Raw genomic sequence first — 16,203 nt, 5'->3', positions numbered from 1 at the left:
AAACAGAAAAAAAAAAAAATTATTCTCATTCTTGTAATTTGAGATTCGATTGCAAACAAACACAATATATTCGGTCATCAGAATTGTTTACATTACCTGTATACCTGCAACCAGAACAAAAAAAAAATGAAACCCAAAACCAACATGCATTAATCATAATATAATTGTTGATGGTTGTGGGCTTCAACAACAATATAACAACAACAAGAATGTTTCATTTTTATGTATTCACCCATTTATATTCATTCTGGTGAGCTATTTATTATATGGTTCTTCATTCATTCATGATAAAAGTGCCTAAACAAAATTGTTTACATTGAAAAATTGAATTCCAAAATATTGAATATCATGAATTGAAATGAAATTATTATTATTATTGTCAATGTATATCATCATCGAACAACAACAATAAGTGTGTCCAACAAGAAAAAAAATGAAAAAAAAACTAAAACAAACAATCAAGTGATGAACAACAAGAAATAACTGGTATCATCTGGTATGAACCAATAGAAATATAAAAAAAAACAAAAATTTTTTTTACTGCCATTCTTATTGGATAATAATCGAACGAACGAAAAACATTGCTCAATTTCAATTTGTCATTTTTTTTTGTTTTTTGCTTGTTCTTCTGATTTGATTAACGATTTATTTCCTTTTTTTTCTCTCTCTCCCTTTTTTTCATTATCTAGCCACTGATTGATTGATTATTAGTTAAATTGAAGAAATTTTTCATATATGCTCCCATCATTCACACCAACCAATGCTGGAAAAATGCCTTTTTTTCGGTTACAAAACCAATGAATCGTATGACCTTATCGTCGTTGTCTTTTTTTTCTTGTGATTAACAAAATGCAACATTGCATGCCGTGACCAGTTATCATCAAAACAAACCATTAAAGAACACCGGCGGCGAAAAAAAATAGCCAAAATTTATCTTGTTTCATTCACAAAAAAAGTCGACAATCTAAACACAAGAGTAAGAAAAAAAAAGAAAACTTGCTATACCAGAATTTTTTTTGAAATGAATGAAAGAATAATCATGATCATCATCATCGAAAGCTTTTAGCGAATCATGATTTTTTTTTATTTCGCAAATTATTCAATAAACACACACACACATGAGAACGACAACGACAACATTGAGCATCCAAATTTAAATAGCCAACCTGTCTAAATCAATATCATCGAAGTTGTTATTCAACTTTAAATTTTCATTCAAATCTTCTTCTTTTTAAAGTGGGTATGTGATGTAATTTTTTTTTTTTTTGGTTTTTCTTTCTTACAATTTTTATTCATATACAATATATACACAGTGTATATAAATTCTCATCATCATTGAGGATCACCACTTGTTTGCAATATACAATATTGTTAATGCATTAAGATTTTGTATCCTCACATCATCACATCACAATATATATTGTTGTTATGCTTCTTCTGCTTGTTGTTGTTGTTGTTTTTTTTACAACCTCTTTACCAAATCATCATCATCATCATCATCATTGATTTAATATACTGCTCAATTCAATGGAAAATCATTCATTGAAATCATACAGTGAAGCTTACAGTCAAGTTAATCTGTCTGATGATGATGGTGTGTAATTATGTTTATGTGTGCATGTGTGTGTGTGTGGATGTTTCGATGGGCGACAAAGACGATTTTTTTTTGTTTTGTTTTGTTTCGTTTCTTAAATCGTTGCAGTCTATGTGTGCATAGAAGAAGATAGTAAATGCAAACATGCAATAGTAAAGATTTTTCATCATTCACTACTGATGTACCGAAGAAAAAAAAAATCATTTTTTCTGTCTGGCGTCGACTCTAATATGACGGCAACAATGATGATGATGATGACGATGATTTAAATCACAACAACAAAGAAAAATAAGCATTGTGGGTTTATTTTTTTTGCCCTTTTCCGTTCATATTTTTTTTATTTTTTTTCAAATTGAATGCAATTTTTTTTCTTGGTGATGGTGGTGGTGGTCGTTGTCTTTGGCGTTTTGCTACTGCTATTTGATTGCGGCTTTTTAAAGATAGATTTTCTAAATTTCGGGCATTATTATTGACAATAATAATATTATTATTATCCCATTATTATTATTATGATCATGAACACACACACACACACATAAAATTAATTCTTCTATAGTGGCTTTTAATGTACCAAATATTTCAATATTCAATAACAACAACAATAATAATTCAATTCAATTCAATAAACCAACTTTTGTTTTCATCTCATTAAATTTCTTTCTCTCTCTCTCTCTCCCTCTCCCGTGTTTTTTTTTTAATTCAGGTTTTTTTTACATTGTGATTCCTGCAAGATTCAAAAACTTTTTTTTGTGTGTTTGTGTATGTTTGCGAATAACAAAATACCCAGAATTATTCCTCTATTATTTTGATTGGTATTGTTTTGTGTGTGTGTGTCACAAGTTCACAATCACTATATATTGCGAATTGATTGAAGAAAAAAAAAGAAAAAAGTTTTTTATCATCAAATCATTTGTTTTGGTTGTTGTTTTTCATTACTGCAGTCGTTGGCAACAAAACAAAAAAAAATCCAATCAAATAACTATAGACTTTTTCTTGGTAAATACTAAAACTTTCTAGAGAAAAATTTAAAGTTTTTTTTCTATAATCATCATTATCATCGTTTAAAATTTGATGATGACATGAGAATGACAAGAGAGTTACACTAAACTATATAATGAATGAAAGAAGAAGATCAAATTAAAAATGAACAATTAAATGTCGTTAAAATCATCATTATCATTATTACTCGGTTAAAGAACCAAACAGAACAAAACAAAACGACAAAAAAAATATGAATTTTTTCTTGTGAAAACAATATATACTCATCATCATCATCATTTTTTTCATAATCATACAGGGTATCATCATCATCATAATTCATGTCGGAAATTTTATCAAATAAAATATCAATATATACCTCATATATATAGTAGCTATAATATAATTATGTCAATGATCTGAATGATGTAAAATGAGATAATTTTTTTGTTTGTTTCAAATTTCAATCATCTAAATCTTTCAACGAATAAAGAAAAGAATTTTTTTTTCATTTCTCTTCTCTTCAAACCACCCCAAATCATTATTTTTTTGCCACTGTGTACAACTTTCGCACCAAACTTTCATCCATCATCATATATTAATAATCCATTTTATTCTCACTTGTACACAGACAAGACACACACACGATATAATACGAATGATATGTTCTCAAGTTACGTTTTTTTTCCGAGATTTTTGCCCCCTGCCATCATCATTATTTTTTGTCGACAACAGCAATGAAAAAAAAAATGAAAATAAAGTCATGAAGAATTTATCAACCCGGTAACAATCGATATACTTGATATATACCTCAAATTTATTTCTAACCAATTCACATCGTTCATTCATTCACACTTTTTCTGGTGATAAAATTTTAATTTTCCATCTTGAAACATGTCATATTATAATCAGAAAAATTATTGGTCATCACCATTATGGCCATTCTATTCAACATTAAACATCAACATCACAATACGATCATCATTTAGTCATCGAAAATTTGTCATTTTATTATTTGGCCTAATATTTTGTCCATTCAACATTATGTTTGTCACATATGATCACTGATCATCATCATCATCATAATTATGATGATGATGAATATTTAAATTTAAGAAAAGAATTTCCATGTGGTCACATTCCACCTAAACTAAATCAGATACGATTTGTTCATATCAATCATCATCATAATAGAAATAAACGCAATGAACAACCAACAATAAATCATCATCAAAATTTACGAATCAAATATTTTTATGATGAAAGTGTAGAGAAAATTACCAAGGAAAAATATTTAATCATTGATGTATGTTTGTTTTTTATTTTCCATTATATAATACTGAAAATTAATTCAACAATTTTTGTTGTTGCCAACTAAAACAGAAAGTTGTATTACCTGAAGCAATTAGCTATTGGCAACAAGCATTATTTGTAAAACCATTCCATGTGCCTATTAAATTAAATCGGTTAGTTAATTAACATTTGCATTTGTTTTGTTGATGATTGATTAATGATCCTTAAACTATTGTTTAATTTTTTTTTTCGTCTCTCCCATTCAACAATGCAGACGATGTATACGAGATAATCCAGATTTTTTAGTTAATCAAGACTATTGTATTGAAGGATGTGAACAGCATACACTTTGTGGTGAAGTTGTCATACCTGATGAACATCTTGAAGTAAATATTTCCTAATGGATTTTTAAATACTTTTATTAATTACTTTTATTATTGTTTTATCAGGATTGTGTTGTCTGTGATGAACATGGACGAGATTGTGTACGAGAAAAACCATCTGGCACAAATCATTCGTTAATCAATGGTATACAAGATGCTGATTTTGTTTTCTATATTTCAACATTACAATCGGTTCGATGTGGAAAGGGCAGTACGATTGCCTATGCTGCTCATTGTCAACAGGAAACTACGTTAAATCGGTTTGTAATGGATGAAACATATAATACAACAGTAATATTGATGTTGATTTGATTTTCAGACCAATCGCAGGACATGCAAATATATGCCCGGATTCAATATCGACCAAACCACAAGATCTAGAGACTTTGATCTCAACATTTAAACATGAAATTTTACATGCACTTGGATTTTCCGTTTCATTATATGCCTTCTATCTTGATCCGAATGGTTTGAATCCGACTGTTGATGCTTTTAAAAAACTGCAAAACAAACAACAGACCTTGGCTAATAATCGATCCACTTTTAATGGTGGTGGATCAATGTTGATGATTTCCAAAAAAATTCTACAACGTGTTCCACGTAAAAATTGGATGGTACGAGGTGGAAATATAACGAATAATGTTTTTGTCATTTCTACACCAAATGTCTTGGTAATATAAAAAATTTCATTCTATTTGATTTAATTATTTATTGTCTTTATTTTATCGATTTGTTAGCGAGAAGTACGAAACCATTTTAATTGTTCTAAATTAGAAGGAGCTGAATTAGAAAACCAAGGTGAAGATGGAACATTGTTGACTCATTGGGAGAAACGATTATTTGAAAATGAAGCCATGACCGGTACACATACCCAGAATCCTGTCTATTCACGAATAACATTAGCCTTGATGGAAGATACTGGGTTAGCATTTTTTTCATTCTTTTAAAACGTCGATATTTTTAATGAATTAATTTTATTTTTATTCCACATTTAGTTGGTACAAGGTCAATTATAGTCTAGCACAGCCATTGGAATGGGGTCGAAATCTTGGCTGTGATTTTGCAATGAAATCATGTAAAGAATGGATGGATACAAAACGTCATCAAGGCAAATCGATTCATCCGTTTTGTGATCGTGTGAAAAAAGATCCTTTACAGACCGAATGTAATGACAATAGAGATTCGGTAGCTTTATGTAATCTACGTCAATATGATCAAAAATTGGATAGAAAATTTCAGATTTTCGATGAGATAAAAAATGTTAGCCAAGATGCTGTTAGTTATTATGGTGGCTCCGTTATTTTGGCCGATTATTGTCCTTATATACAGGAATTCACATGGAAACAGAATAATGAAACTGTTCGTGGATCGAAATGTTCTTTTCCTGAGAATAATCCATCTATCGAAAAAAATTTTGCTCTCGAACATTATGGAACCAATTCGAAATGTATGAATCATGGCGATGAAATGTGGGTCGAACGAACATGTCAAGAGGTAATATTGATTGAATGAATAATTTTTCTTTCTAATATATTGGATATTTCCATTCATATTAGATACGACAATGGCAACATTGGGGTTCTGGTTGTTATCAATATCGATGTACGGAAGATGGTTTTCTCAGCATTATAATCAAAAATCATACATATGTTTGCATGTTTGATAATCAAGAGATTAAGATTCAACTTTCCTATAATAATTGGCTACATAAAGGTTCAATTATTTGTCCAAAATGTACGGAACTATGTTCGGTATGTGTGTCATTCGTATACATTGAACATATGATCATTGATTGATGCTATTTTTTTTTTGTTGTCAAATAGAACTGCAAACAACTCGATCCTGAAAGTCTTGAACGTTTAAAAAATGAAACAATATATGATCGTGATCATTTAAAATGCTCAGCAACAACACCGAATTATTTTAAAAATTATTCCTATTTTTTGTTTTTTATTTATCTAATTTCATCTGTGATAATCACCCATTTTTTCTTCACAACATTCTCGCATTCACATCTCTAACATGAATGATTGTATGATAATGTTTTGTGTCTGTGTGTGTGTGTATGTGTGTGAGATATCGTGTGTTGATGATAACGATAACGATGGGAACAAGCCAAGAGTAGCACACACACACACACACACAAACATCTTTATCATCCACACACACATTCTTTAGATTACCATTCTGTTTTATCAGCTTTTTTATCAATTGTTATGTTGACAGTATTTTTTTCTGTTGTTTTTCCAATTTTCCCTCTTAACTTGATTTTTTTTTTACTGTAACATATGTATCTACAGATTGTCATCTAGATATCAAAAGCCCATTCGACATGTTTTCCCATCAATTTTATTGCGATAGCAATAAAAAAAAACAAAAGAATATTCCAGAGTCCAATTTCTAATCATCATAGTTCATCACTCATTCATCTTTTATGGGCTTAATTTAAGAACTTTAAACATTCGTTCATTCATTCATTCATTTTGCAAAAATCTTAATTTGTTTTCCCTCAAAGGGCTTTCATCATTCTATCATTTTTTTTATATATCACCATGGAATCATCGCTATACAAAAATTGCAGAAATTCTTAAGCACCAAAAAAAAAAATTCTTCAAAACAACAATAGGAAATTTTAAACAGGTGATTTTCTTTTCACTTTCTTTTTTTTATATATACAGAATTTCAACATTGCCTAAATTAATGTAAAAGCTTTCTTTTATTTTTTAAAATTCCATCATTTACTTATAACTTTTTTTTGAAATCGACACAAACACCCACACACAAGTGACCAATTTTTTTTAATTTTATTTATTTTTATTAATTGTTCATTTACCATTTATAATTTATATTTTATGAGAGATATGATTCAAAGAAAAAAAAACAAAATTCCGCTTTCACAAAATGAATGTCAAGAATGAATGAAAATTTAATTCACTTTTTTTTGATTAAAAGAAAGAATTGAAAAATCTACAGATATGAATCATTGAAATTTTTTTTTTTTAGATTGGCAAACGTGATGATCAACACGTCGACGACATACACACACACACACACACACACAAATAGCCGGACAATTTATTTTTTTTACTTTCATAAGTTATGCATGTGTGTGTGGGTGACCTCGATCAGGCCAACAATCAGCCAAACCCAAATTGAATTAAATATATACATGCTTTTTGTACGTTTAGGACTTGTAGTCCGTAATTGGTCAAAAAAAATATGTTGTCAATAATCGTCTTTTTTTCAATGAATGAAAAAAAAATTCAATTTTCATAAGGAAATGATTGGAGAATTTCTATTTTTTTATTTCTATTTTTTTTTTTTTTTAATTGAATTCGAATGATAAAAACGTTTTTTGGTTAATTTTGTCAAATGTCTTTTGTTTTGTTTTTTTTGGTTATAAAAATAAAAAAAAATTTGATTAAAAATTGTAAAATACTGGCAACGGGAAGCGAACTAAAAATTATTGAATTTTCCAATTTGGTTCTATTTCAAAAACTGTTGGATTTTTTTTTTGCTGTGAAAAAACAAAGCAGCAAGGTAACACACCAGGACCAGTGATAGATAGATAGACAGTAAGATAGATCTTATTGATTGATTGTTAATGGTTTTTGTTGTTGTTGTTGTTATTGTTGGTTTCGGTGATTTGATCAACCAAATACTTGATCGACAAATTCCAGAAGTTTCTTTTTTTCATGTGATAATTTTAACGCATCAACACAATTACCAAACACTTCGTTTCGGAAGCAATCTTTCCTATATAATTTAATAATAAATTAAACAAAAAAAAATGATCAGATAATTTCGCAAATGAATGTCAAGAAAAAAAAATTACATGATGATTCATACAAGGTGGGAAAAATATTAGAAATGCCTTAAGGCTAAATGTGTATGTCTATGTTGATGTATCATCATATAAAGAAGCCATGTTGTCCAAACATGTTTGTGAAAATAAATGACCAGCCGGCTTTTTCGTGATCTTAGACATGTGTCTGTAAAAAAATATAGTTATACTACCTTTATAGCTTCAATAAATCACTATTTTTATGATGATAATTAGGGCCATGTGCCAAAGGAATTCCAACTATGTCGATCGGATGGTGTATGCGAGTCTATGAGTGTGTGTGTGTGTGTGTGCCTGATGCAATCGATTAGTAATCAAAGTTGAAAAAGAGATTAACCGACCGGTCATTTGTACAAATATGGTTATGGTTAAAACGGCAATAAAGATATAGGAAGAATATTAAAACAATAGAAATGAAAATAAAACATACCGACAACTGATGTTTAATTCAGGTTCACGATAAAGAATATAACATTCTTCACATATTCGATCTAATTCAGTAAATTTACTAATGTCATATTCACCAAGACATCCAAGCAATGTGAAACTTCTTGATTCGCTGCTATTAATGACAAATGCTGCCATAAACAGCAAAAAACTGACCAACAATGTACCAATTCGTTTCGTAATGGCCGATTTATTCCTAAATGAATGAATCATCATTTAAATTAAAATTAAAAAAAAAATTTAAATTTTAAATTTTTAAAAAAAATTACATACATTAAAATGGGATAAAATGACCAATAAAAAAAAGTAGACAAAAAAAATCAACGATATTCGATGAAAAATCAATAAATCAATCCAAATAATAATCAATTTATTATTTATCTGATGATGTGAAAATGAACGAAAACAGAATATCGACGAAAAAAAAAATTTATGAATGGAAGGAAACAAACAACTGAATCTGAATGCCTGCAAATGGCTACGTTGCAGCCATATTTATAACTTCGTGTAAATCATACGATCTTATTTTTTTTTCTTTTTTACTTCTCGTTGATAATAATCTTAAATATAAAAAATAATAATAATAATGATGATTATTATCACCAAAGCGGCCGCCTTGTCTTACCATTTTTTTTTTCATTCGTCTTGTTTTGAATTTTTCTATCTATCTATCTATCTATATCTTACGATGATGATACGTTTATGTATTCACGCACACACATATACAAGATATTTCTTGTTTGTTTCTTGTGTGTGTGTTTGAGCTTCTACCTTTATAGCATGACATGCCTTTGTTGATATACTTTTTTTCTTATGTTTATTTGTGGGTGGAGTGTGTGTGTGTGTGTGTGTGTGTGTGTAAAATGAAAATGTTGTTTAAACGTTTCAACTTCGTCATGTCATGTCATGTCCAGAAGAAAACAAAAAAATTTTTTTTTTTTGTTTGTATGGTTTTTTTCCCATCATCTTTTCTTATATATTATTTCTCATGGTTCGACAAAAATGTAGATGGGTAATCTACGTATATAACACCACCATATTTTTTTTTAGTCATAATCCATTTTATTAAATCATTCGATTAATGAAACAATTCAATTTTTTTGTCAAAATAATTGATTTCGATTCGATTGCTTATTGCAATTTGATCTTTATAGATAAATTTATTCAACATATGTAGTATATATAGCAATCATCATTATTGAAATGATGATTTGATTTGAAATTTAAATCATCAACAACAATGCTGACATCTATTGACTTAAAACAGATATATAGAATAAAATTTTAATTAATTAACAAAAATAGCATCAATAAAACAAAAATTTTAAATATCTATAAACAGTTAAAAAGGACAACAGGACGGAAACAGGATAAATGAATAAATAAAAAGAGATAGTAGTTTAGCCATTTTTAGGCTGTTGGTTTTGTTTTCTCATCATGGTGGCCATTTCTTCAGCCGATGGTACGCCCACAACATTACTTAGATTATCCACTAAACAGAAAAAAAATATACAAACCAATTAATTCTTATATTATGAAACATAAAAGAAAACGATTACTTACCCACAGAATCAAATATGGAAACAGGATTGAATGACCAATTTCTAACGGCATGTGACACTGTTGCCACGGCGGCTGTTTTTATGGCCGATCGGAAATCACCACTGGATGATGGTGGTTGTTGAGAAGAATTTGAATGATAAGAATTCGATTGCACTTGATTATGTAATTGATGATATTGTTTGGATGAAATCGATGACGGTGCCATAATAGCTGTTGCCATTGAATTCTGTGAAGATTTATTATTTTCAAATTTTGTTGCAACTGTTTTTTTGGTATTGGATCGCTTTGTCCAGTCTTGTTCATCATCATCCCATGCATCATCATCATCATTGATTTTGGCAAATTTAGGTTTCGATTTGTTTTGCTGCTTAGAATCAGAATCAAAACGATCAACGAGATTAAATTTTGGTTTGCTTTTTGCCAATAAACGATCAATCTTTGAATGAGTTTTCAATGGTTTTGTTTCAACAACCGAATCTTTTTTTGTCCAATCATCCCAGTCATTATCTTGATCTTCTTCGAATTTAGGTTGAGATTTTTTAACAACCTTATGATGTTTTGATGAAATTTCTTTTGGTTTGGGTAAGATCAACACAGCAGATTCAGCTTTGATGGTAGATTCTTCATTCTTTACAATAGATTCTACTTTAGGTTTTTCGACATCTTTTCGATTATCTTGTTCCATTTGAACGTTCGAAACAGCTTCACATTCTAATACATCAGAAGTTTTTGTTTTTTCTTCGATTTTCAAAAGCACATCATGATCGACTTGAGATTCATCGCCCCAATCATCCCAACCACATTGCATATCATCGAATATGGGATCAGATTTTTTAACAATTTTATGCGAAGAGGATTCATTTGATTTGGGTAAAATTAATACAGCTGAATCAATTTTTTGTGTTTCAGCAAATGTCTTGACTGAATCGATTTGTTCTGTAGAGGATTTTTCCGTAATCGAATCTTCAAATTGATCTGGTTGAGAAATTGTAACAATGTTTGTTTCATTGTCGTTCCAATTATCATTCCATGCATCATCATCCCAATCATTGGATTTTGAATTTTCATTTTGGACATTTTTTTCAATCATGCTTGATTGTTCAACACAAGAAGAATCTTCTCTCGAAAAAGATTGCTTTTCATCAAGAGGTATGAATTTCAAATTCGTTTCAGTTACTTGATCATTATTGATTTCCAGTTCAATTTGATTGTCAATATTTTTTTCACACCAATCATTCTTTTCTTGATCGTCTTCTTGGCGGCTGTTTGAATTATTTATATCAGGATCATCTTCATTATAGATCGAACCAACATCGGGATTTATTTCAATCTTTTCTTCATCTAAATTAAATAAAGATCTTAAATTAATAATAACAATTAAATGTTTCAATTGGTCTTACTTTTGATTTGTAATTCATCATCATTTATTTGATCCAATGGAATTTTTTCGGCCGTTGTTTCAACAGCCATTTCATCGAATGAAGGTGTTGATGAAGGTAAGACACGAGGTTCACTAATATTATCTATCACAGTTGTAATTTTTTCTTTGAAGGCATCTAAATCTGATAATGTTGCTGCCGATATAGTGTTGCATTCAAGATTTTCAGATTCTAATTGTAAATCCAAAATCGGTTGAAATCTTTTCATCAGATATTGATTCATCAATTTGAACGATTTGATTTTTATCGTGATTCGTAACGATTTCTTGAACATTTAATTCACTTTCTTTGGTCAGCATATCATTTGAATTTAAATCGATTGACCAATCAATCGGATTTGGTTTTTGTTCAATTGATTGACATTGATGTTCGATTTCAGATGAATTTGGTTGTTCATCGGTAATTTGTGCTTCGATTTCTTTATCTTCCCAATCATCCCATCCATCTACAATTTCATCTTGTTCTTTAGCAATGAACGATTCGTTTCGATCTTCAATTGGATTTTTCTGATATTCCCAATCAGTACTTGAATCAGATGAAACAATATTATCTGAATCATTTGCTTTATTTGCTGTTAAAATTGAATCTTCGGTATTTTCTATTACTAAAGGTACTTTTTCAGCAATTTCATTATCATTTTTAAATTGATTATCTGATTTTAATTCCAATTCCAAATCCTGTCCGATTTGTTGCAGCATTGGGTTATTAACAGCGGATGGTAACGAATTTAAAATAATTTCATCACTAGAATCAATATCACAGTCATTGTTTTCCCATTGATCATCAGCTGATTCAAATGGCGGAATTTCTGAAGGACAAGAGATTTGATCGAAGAATTTTATTTCAGCTGGTGATTGGTCTTCAGTAAATGCACCGATTTCATCAACATCATCTTTAATTAATGAAGATTGTGTTTCATGATCATTAGTCTTAGATTTTAAATCTTTCGAGAAAGACTCTACATTTTCACTGGTTTCATCATCTTCCCAATGGTCCCAGCCATCATTAATAGATTTTACATCTTCATTTTCATTTGATTCAGGTATTTTTGTTTGTTCTATGTCATAATTATCATCCCAACCATCCAATGGTTCTTCTTTCACAGATGAATCATTTGAGTTTGGAATATACGGTGGACAAATACATAGAAAAGGAACGCTTTCATTATTGCAAAGTGAACCGATTTCTGGAATTTCTTTCGTTTCGGATAATGGAATAGTCGTTTCGTTGGACAATGGTTGGCTTTTTTTAGCCAAAACAATAGGTTCATCATCCCAATCATTCGACCAATCATCGGCTATAGTAGAATCTGGTTCGATACTAGAAGTATGAGATGTTGGTTGATTATCTTGTCCAAAAATCAAACGATCAACATTGGTTAAATTTTTTGCAACCGGTAAACTAGCTGCATTTGTCAATATAATATTCTGTGCATTCACCAATTGTTTGGCAGCATGATTCATCGTTGTTGATGCTGCAGTTTTTGTAGCTTCACCAACAATTTTTGTTGCCGAACTTAAACCAGATAGCCAGGAATTTGTTATGTTGGAAAAATTTATCAAAGCTTGAGCCGTGTCATTTGTGGCTAAAGTTTTATCGAAAATTTCTTTGGATTTTTCCATATCTTTTTCAGCATTCGGTATCGAACAATTTTCTTTATCATAAAAAATTGTCTCAACTTTTGGAAGTTCAGATTTTGCAATTTGAGTTTCAACTTGTTGAATTCGAGCTAATTTTTCTTCAACAATAGGATTTGTTTTACTTGTACTGTCCGTTTCATGTCCAGATTCAATACTTGAAGACCAACGTTCAAGAGGTTTTGATTCGAAATTCTGTTCATCATTGTTTAATGATGATGGATTATCCAGACCAACGGTGGCAATTTTTTGAATTATTTTATTTGTTCTTTCTAACAGTTTCATATCGACAATAATCTTCTGTGGATTATCATTCCAATGTGATAAAATTTTGCCAGTATTCAAAAGTTTATTATGGAATTTCAATCCAAACGTTTTACTATCATCAGATTTTTCCGAAGAATTATCACTTTGATTATGTGATTTTGAAACGATAGGCTTTTTTCCATCAGATGAATTGAAAAATTCTTCATCACTTTCATCCAATTCATTGAAATTTTTTGTAAGCCGTTTCACTTTACGACCTTTGATGAGGATTTTTTTCGAAACATTTCGTCGTTCAATATTTACATCCGGTTCTGATGAATTCGATTGAAAACAAAACAAAAAAAAAATTAAATTAAATCAATTAAATTAGAACATTTGAACATACCGTCATGATTATTGCTTGAAATCGAGTCCTCATCACCGTTGACCATAATTATACTTCTTGAATGACACGTGCACACAATAAATATCACTGAGGTAAAGAATGGATCATGAAGATTGCTGATTCAAATACTAAAAATCTTTTAATCGAGAAAAAAATGTTTAAAATTTAAAGATGAACAAAGTACTGACGTGTCGTATTATCACTTCAATCTCGAACATTTTTTTAATCCATAAACAGAAAAAAGATTCTTAATGAAACGAAAACATCGATACAATCGATAAATTTTCGGTCAACATTTGATTTACCACGATGGCATCAGCTTATGGAAATAAGAATGAACCGATACCGATTGTAGATAGAGAAAAGCTTTGTTTACCGACTTTTTATACAAGTCCGACTGGTGTTAAATATTCACTTGATACATGGCAAGAATCCGATGTTAATGGTTTATATGAGATATTCCACGATGTTATTGAAGAAGGTCAAACATATCCACAAGAAACAATAAACCTGGATGAATTTCGACAATATTTTCTTTCCAAATATTGTTTCATCATTCGTTTAGCGGAATCGACTAGTCCAGATTCTAATTCAATCGCTGGTGGATTCTATATAAAACCAAATTTTCCTGGAAGATCATCACATTTAGCAAATTATGGTCTTTTAGTGAATCGAAAATATCGTGGACAAGGATTGGCAAATTTTATGGTCGAACAATGTATTCGTTTGGCACAATTATTAAAATTTAAAGCATTATATACAAATCTTGTTTACGTAACGAATATACCGTCGATAAAAACATGTCAACGTTATGGTTTTCAAATAGTTGGTCGATTACCAAAAGCAGGCAATTTAAAACAATTTGGTTTTACAGATGCATTACAATTTTTTAAAGATTTAGAACAATAATGATTTCATTCATCATTACAATAAAACCACAAAAATTTTATATTGAAAAATAATTTGTAATCATCATCATTTTGAATCATCGCATTCATTTGTTGGAAAATAATCAACCAAACACATGATGAGTGTCCAATTCAGAAAGTTCGAAAAAAATCACCCTATGAAATTGGATGAACGAATAATACGAAACTAGATGGCAGCAATAGGTCTATATTTGATCATTCTAATAGTGAATGATTGGAAATTATTTCATTCATCATTCATTTATGTACAACAAGAACAACAAGAATTTTATTTCAAAAAAATTTGTAAATTTATTAATTATAATCTGGTTCGATGATTTGAACTTGATCACAAGATGAATCAAGATTTGAACATTTGCCATTTATCAATTTCCATCATGATCATTGTTATCGCCATCGTCAATCCGTTGCCAATATGATTTTTTTTGTTTGTCTAGAAAATGAAAAAAAAGTTAGATTATTATGACACTTATGTAATAAACAAACAAAAAAAAATTACCTGAAAATGATTGTTTAATAATAATTGTTGTTGTTTAAAAAAAAAACAAAACACTTGAATCGATGATGGTCCATTAACAAGAAACCTGTAGAAACGAGCTTCTGACACCTAAAAATGTCTACAAAAGCCCGGATTCTACAGGGTAGCTCGAGAATGGAATAAATATATCAATATGTTTGTTGAATGTTGTTCAAAAAAAATTTTGATATCATAAAACTAAACACTGGAATTCTGGAACTACGAAAGAAAATGGAATAAATAATGAGAAAAACAAAACACAGTACACACACACTACACACATACAACAAACATAAATCATTGGATTATCTTTCGAATGTTTAGGACGAAAACAAATGGATGAATGGATGGATGATGGTCATGATCATGACCAGAGGCCAACTATACAATGAATGAATGAATGAATGATAATTATCTCTACCATCATTCAACAACAACAATAACAATCATCTCACATTTCTCTCACTTTTTTTTCGTATTTTGTCAATGATTTTCTCTCTCTTTTTTCTGTTTATCCATCCATCCATCCATCCAACCATACACCTATTATTATCATTTGGCAAAATGAAAAAAGAAAGAAAGAAAAGAAAGAAGAGAAAAAAATAGGTACATTAAAATCATTGACTACAGAAATAAAAAAAAAAGTATTTGAAACTGAGAACTATCATTAAAAAAAATGAAATGAAATGAAAACATTGATGATGATGATGATGATTCGAACGACGTGTCCATTGAATTTTTATCATCATTACTTTTTTTTTCTTCTTATTATTAATGTGTTGCTCTCACTCACTAGCACACACACTGTATTTTCTTACAATATACACACACACACACACACACACACTACAATGACATATTCAAAAAATAAGTACACACCTTACTTGCATCCATCCATACATACAAACCATGGAAAGATACCACCAA

The 16,203-nt window shown here is 29.7% G+C and overlaps 4 protein-coding genes and 1 long non-coding RNA gene across 10 annotated transcripts; 2 read left to right on the top strand and 3 right to left on the bottom strand.

Annotated features, from left to right (window-relative positions):
- Nucleotides 1–36: 36 nt before the first annotated feature.
- Nucleotides 37–7,218, top strand: Invadolysin (leishmanolysin-like peptidase, invadolysin). Of its 6 annotated transcripts, none has more exons than XM_075734579.1 (11): nucleotides 37–496; nucleotides 690–1,240; nucleotides 3,204–3,878; nucleotides 3,956–4,038; nucleotides 4,140–4,251; nucleotides 4,315–4,508; nucleotides 4,568–4,919; nucleotides 4,986–5,170; nucleotides 5,244–5,742; nucleotides 5,805–5,999; nucleotides 6,072–7,218. In XM_075734579.1, the coding sequence occupies exons 3-11, from the start codon at nucleotides 3,630–3,632 to the stop codon at nucleotides 6,267–6,269; spliced, it is 2,067 nt and encodes a 688-aa protein (XP_075590694.1). In that variant the 5' UTR covers nucleotides 37–496; nucleotides 690–1,240; nucleotides 3,204–3,629; the 3' UTR covers nucleotides 6,270–7,218. The 6 variants fall into 6 exon arrangements, with proteins under 6 accessions (XP_075590694.1, XP_075590695.1, XP_075590690.1 ...); XM_075734580.1 differs by having other exon boundaries at nucleotides 41–496; nucleotides 3,265–3,878; XM_075734575.1 differs by having other exon boundaries at nucleotides 41–496; nucleotides 2,298–3,878.
- Nucleotides 7,219–7,529: 311 nt separating this feature from the next.
- ITP (ion transport peptide) lies at nucleotides 7,530–9,009 on the bottom strand. Its single transcript, XM_047064699.2, has 3 exons — nucleotides 8,813–9,009; nucleotides 8,523–8,735; nucleotides 7,530–8,004 (listed from the first exon to the last, which is right to left on the bottom strand). Coding segments are annotated over exons 1-3 (321 nt in total). The 5' UTR covers nucleotides 8,815–9,009; the 3' UTR covers nucleotides 7,530–7,898.
- An 800-nt stretch (nucleotides 9,010–9,809) lies between these two features.
- Nucleotides 9,810–14,895, bottom strand: LOC124491209 (uncharacterized). Its single transcript, XM_075734425.1, is given in 5 exon segments — nucleotides 9,810–10,031; nucleotides 10,103–11,443; nucleotides 11,503–11,716; nucleotides 11,718–13,756; nucleotides 13,831–14,895. Coding segments are annotated over 5 exon segments (3,732 nt in total). The 5' UTR covers nucleotides 13,877–14,895; the 3' UTR covers nucleotides 9,810–9,939.
- On the top strand, nucleotides 14,140–14,739 carry LOC124500606 (uncharacterized). Its single transcript, XM_047064698.2, has one exon. The coding sequence runs from the start codon at nucleotides 14,140–14,142 to the stop codon at nucleotides 14,737–14,739; it is 600 nt and encodes a 199-aa protein (XP_046920654.2).
- Nucleotides 14,896–14,999: 104 nt separating the features above from the next.
- Nucleotides 15,000–15,630, bottom strand: LOC142597863 (uncharacterized). Its single transcript, XR_012832465.1, has 3 exons — nucleotides 15,562–15,630; nucleotides 15,259–15,495; nucleotides 15,000–15,192 (listed from the first exon to the last, which is right to left on the bottom strand). It is a non-coding gene; the product is annotated as an uncharacterized LOC142597863 (long non-coding RNA).
- Between the last annotated feature and the right edge of the window lie 573 nt (nucleotides 15,631–16,203).

The sequence above is a fragment of the Dermatophagoides farinae genome, chromosome 10, assembly GCF_024713945.1.
Source record: "Dermatophagoides farinae isolate YC_2012a chromosome 10, ASM2471394v1, whole genome shotgun sequence".
NCBI lineage: Eukaryota > Metazoa > Arthropoda > Arachnida > Sarcoptiformes > Pyroglyphidae > Dermatophagoides > Dermatophagoides farinae.
The sequence above is the reverse complement of the archived record's forward strand: the minus strand, read 5'-3'. Positions and strand labels throughout refer to the sequence as shown.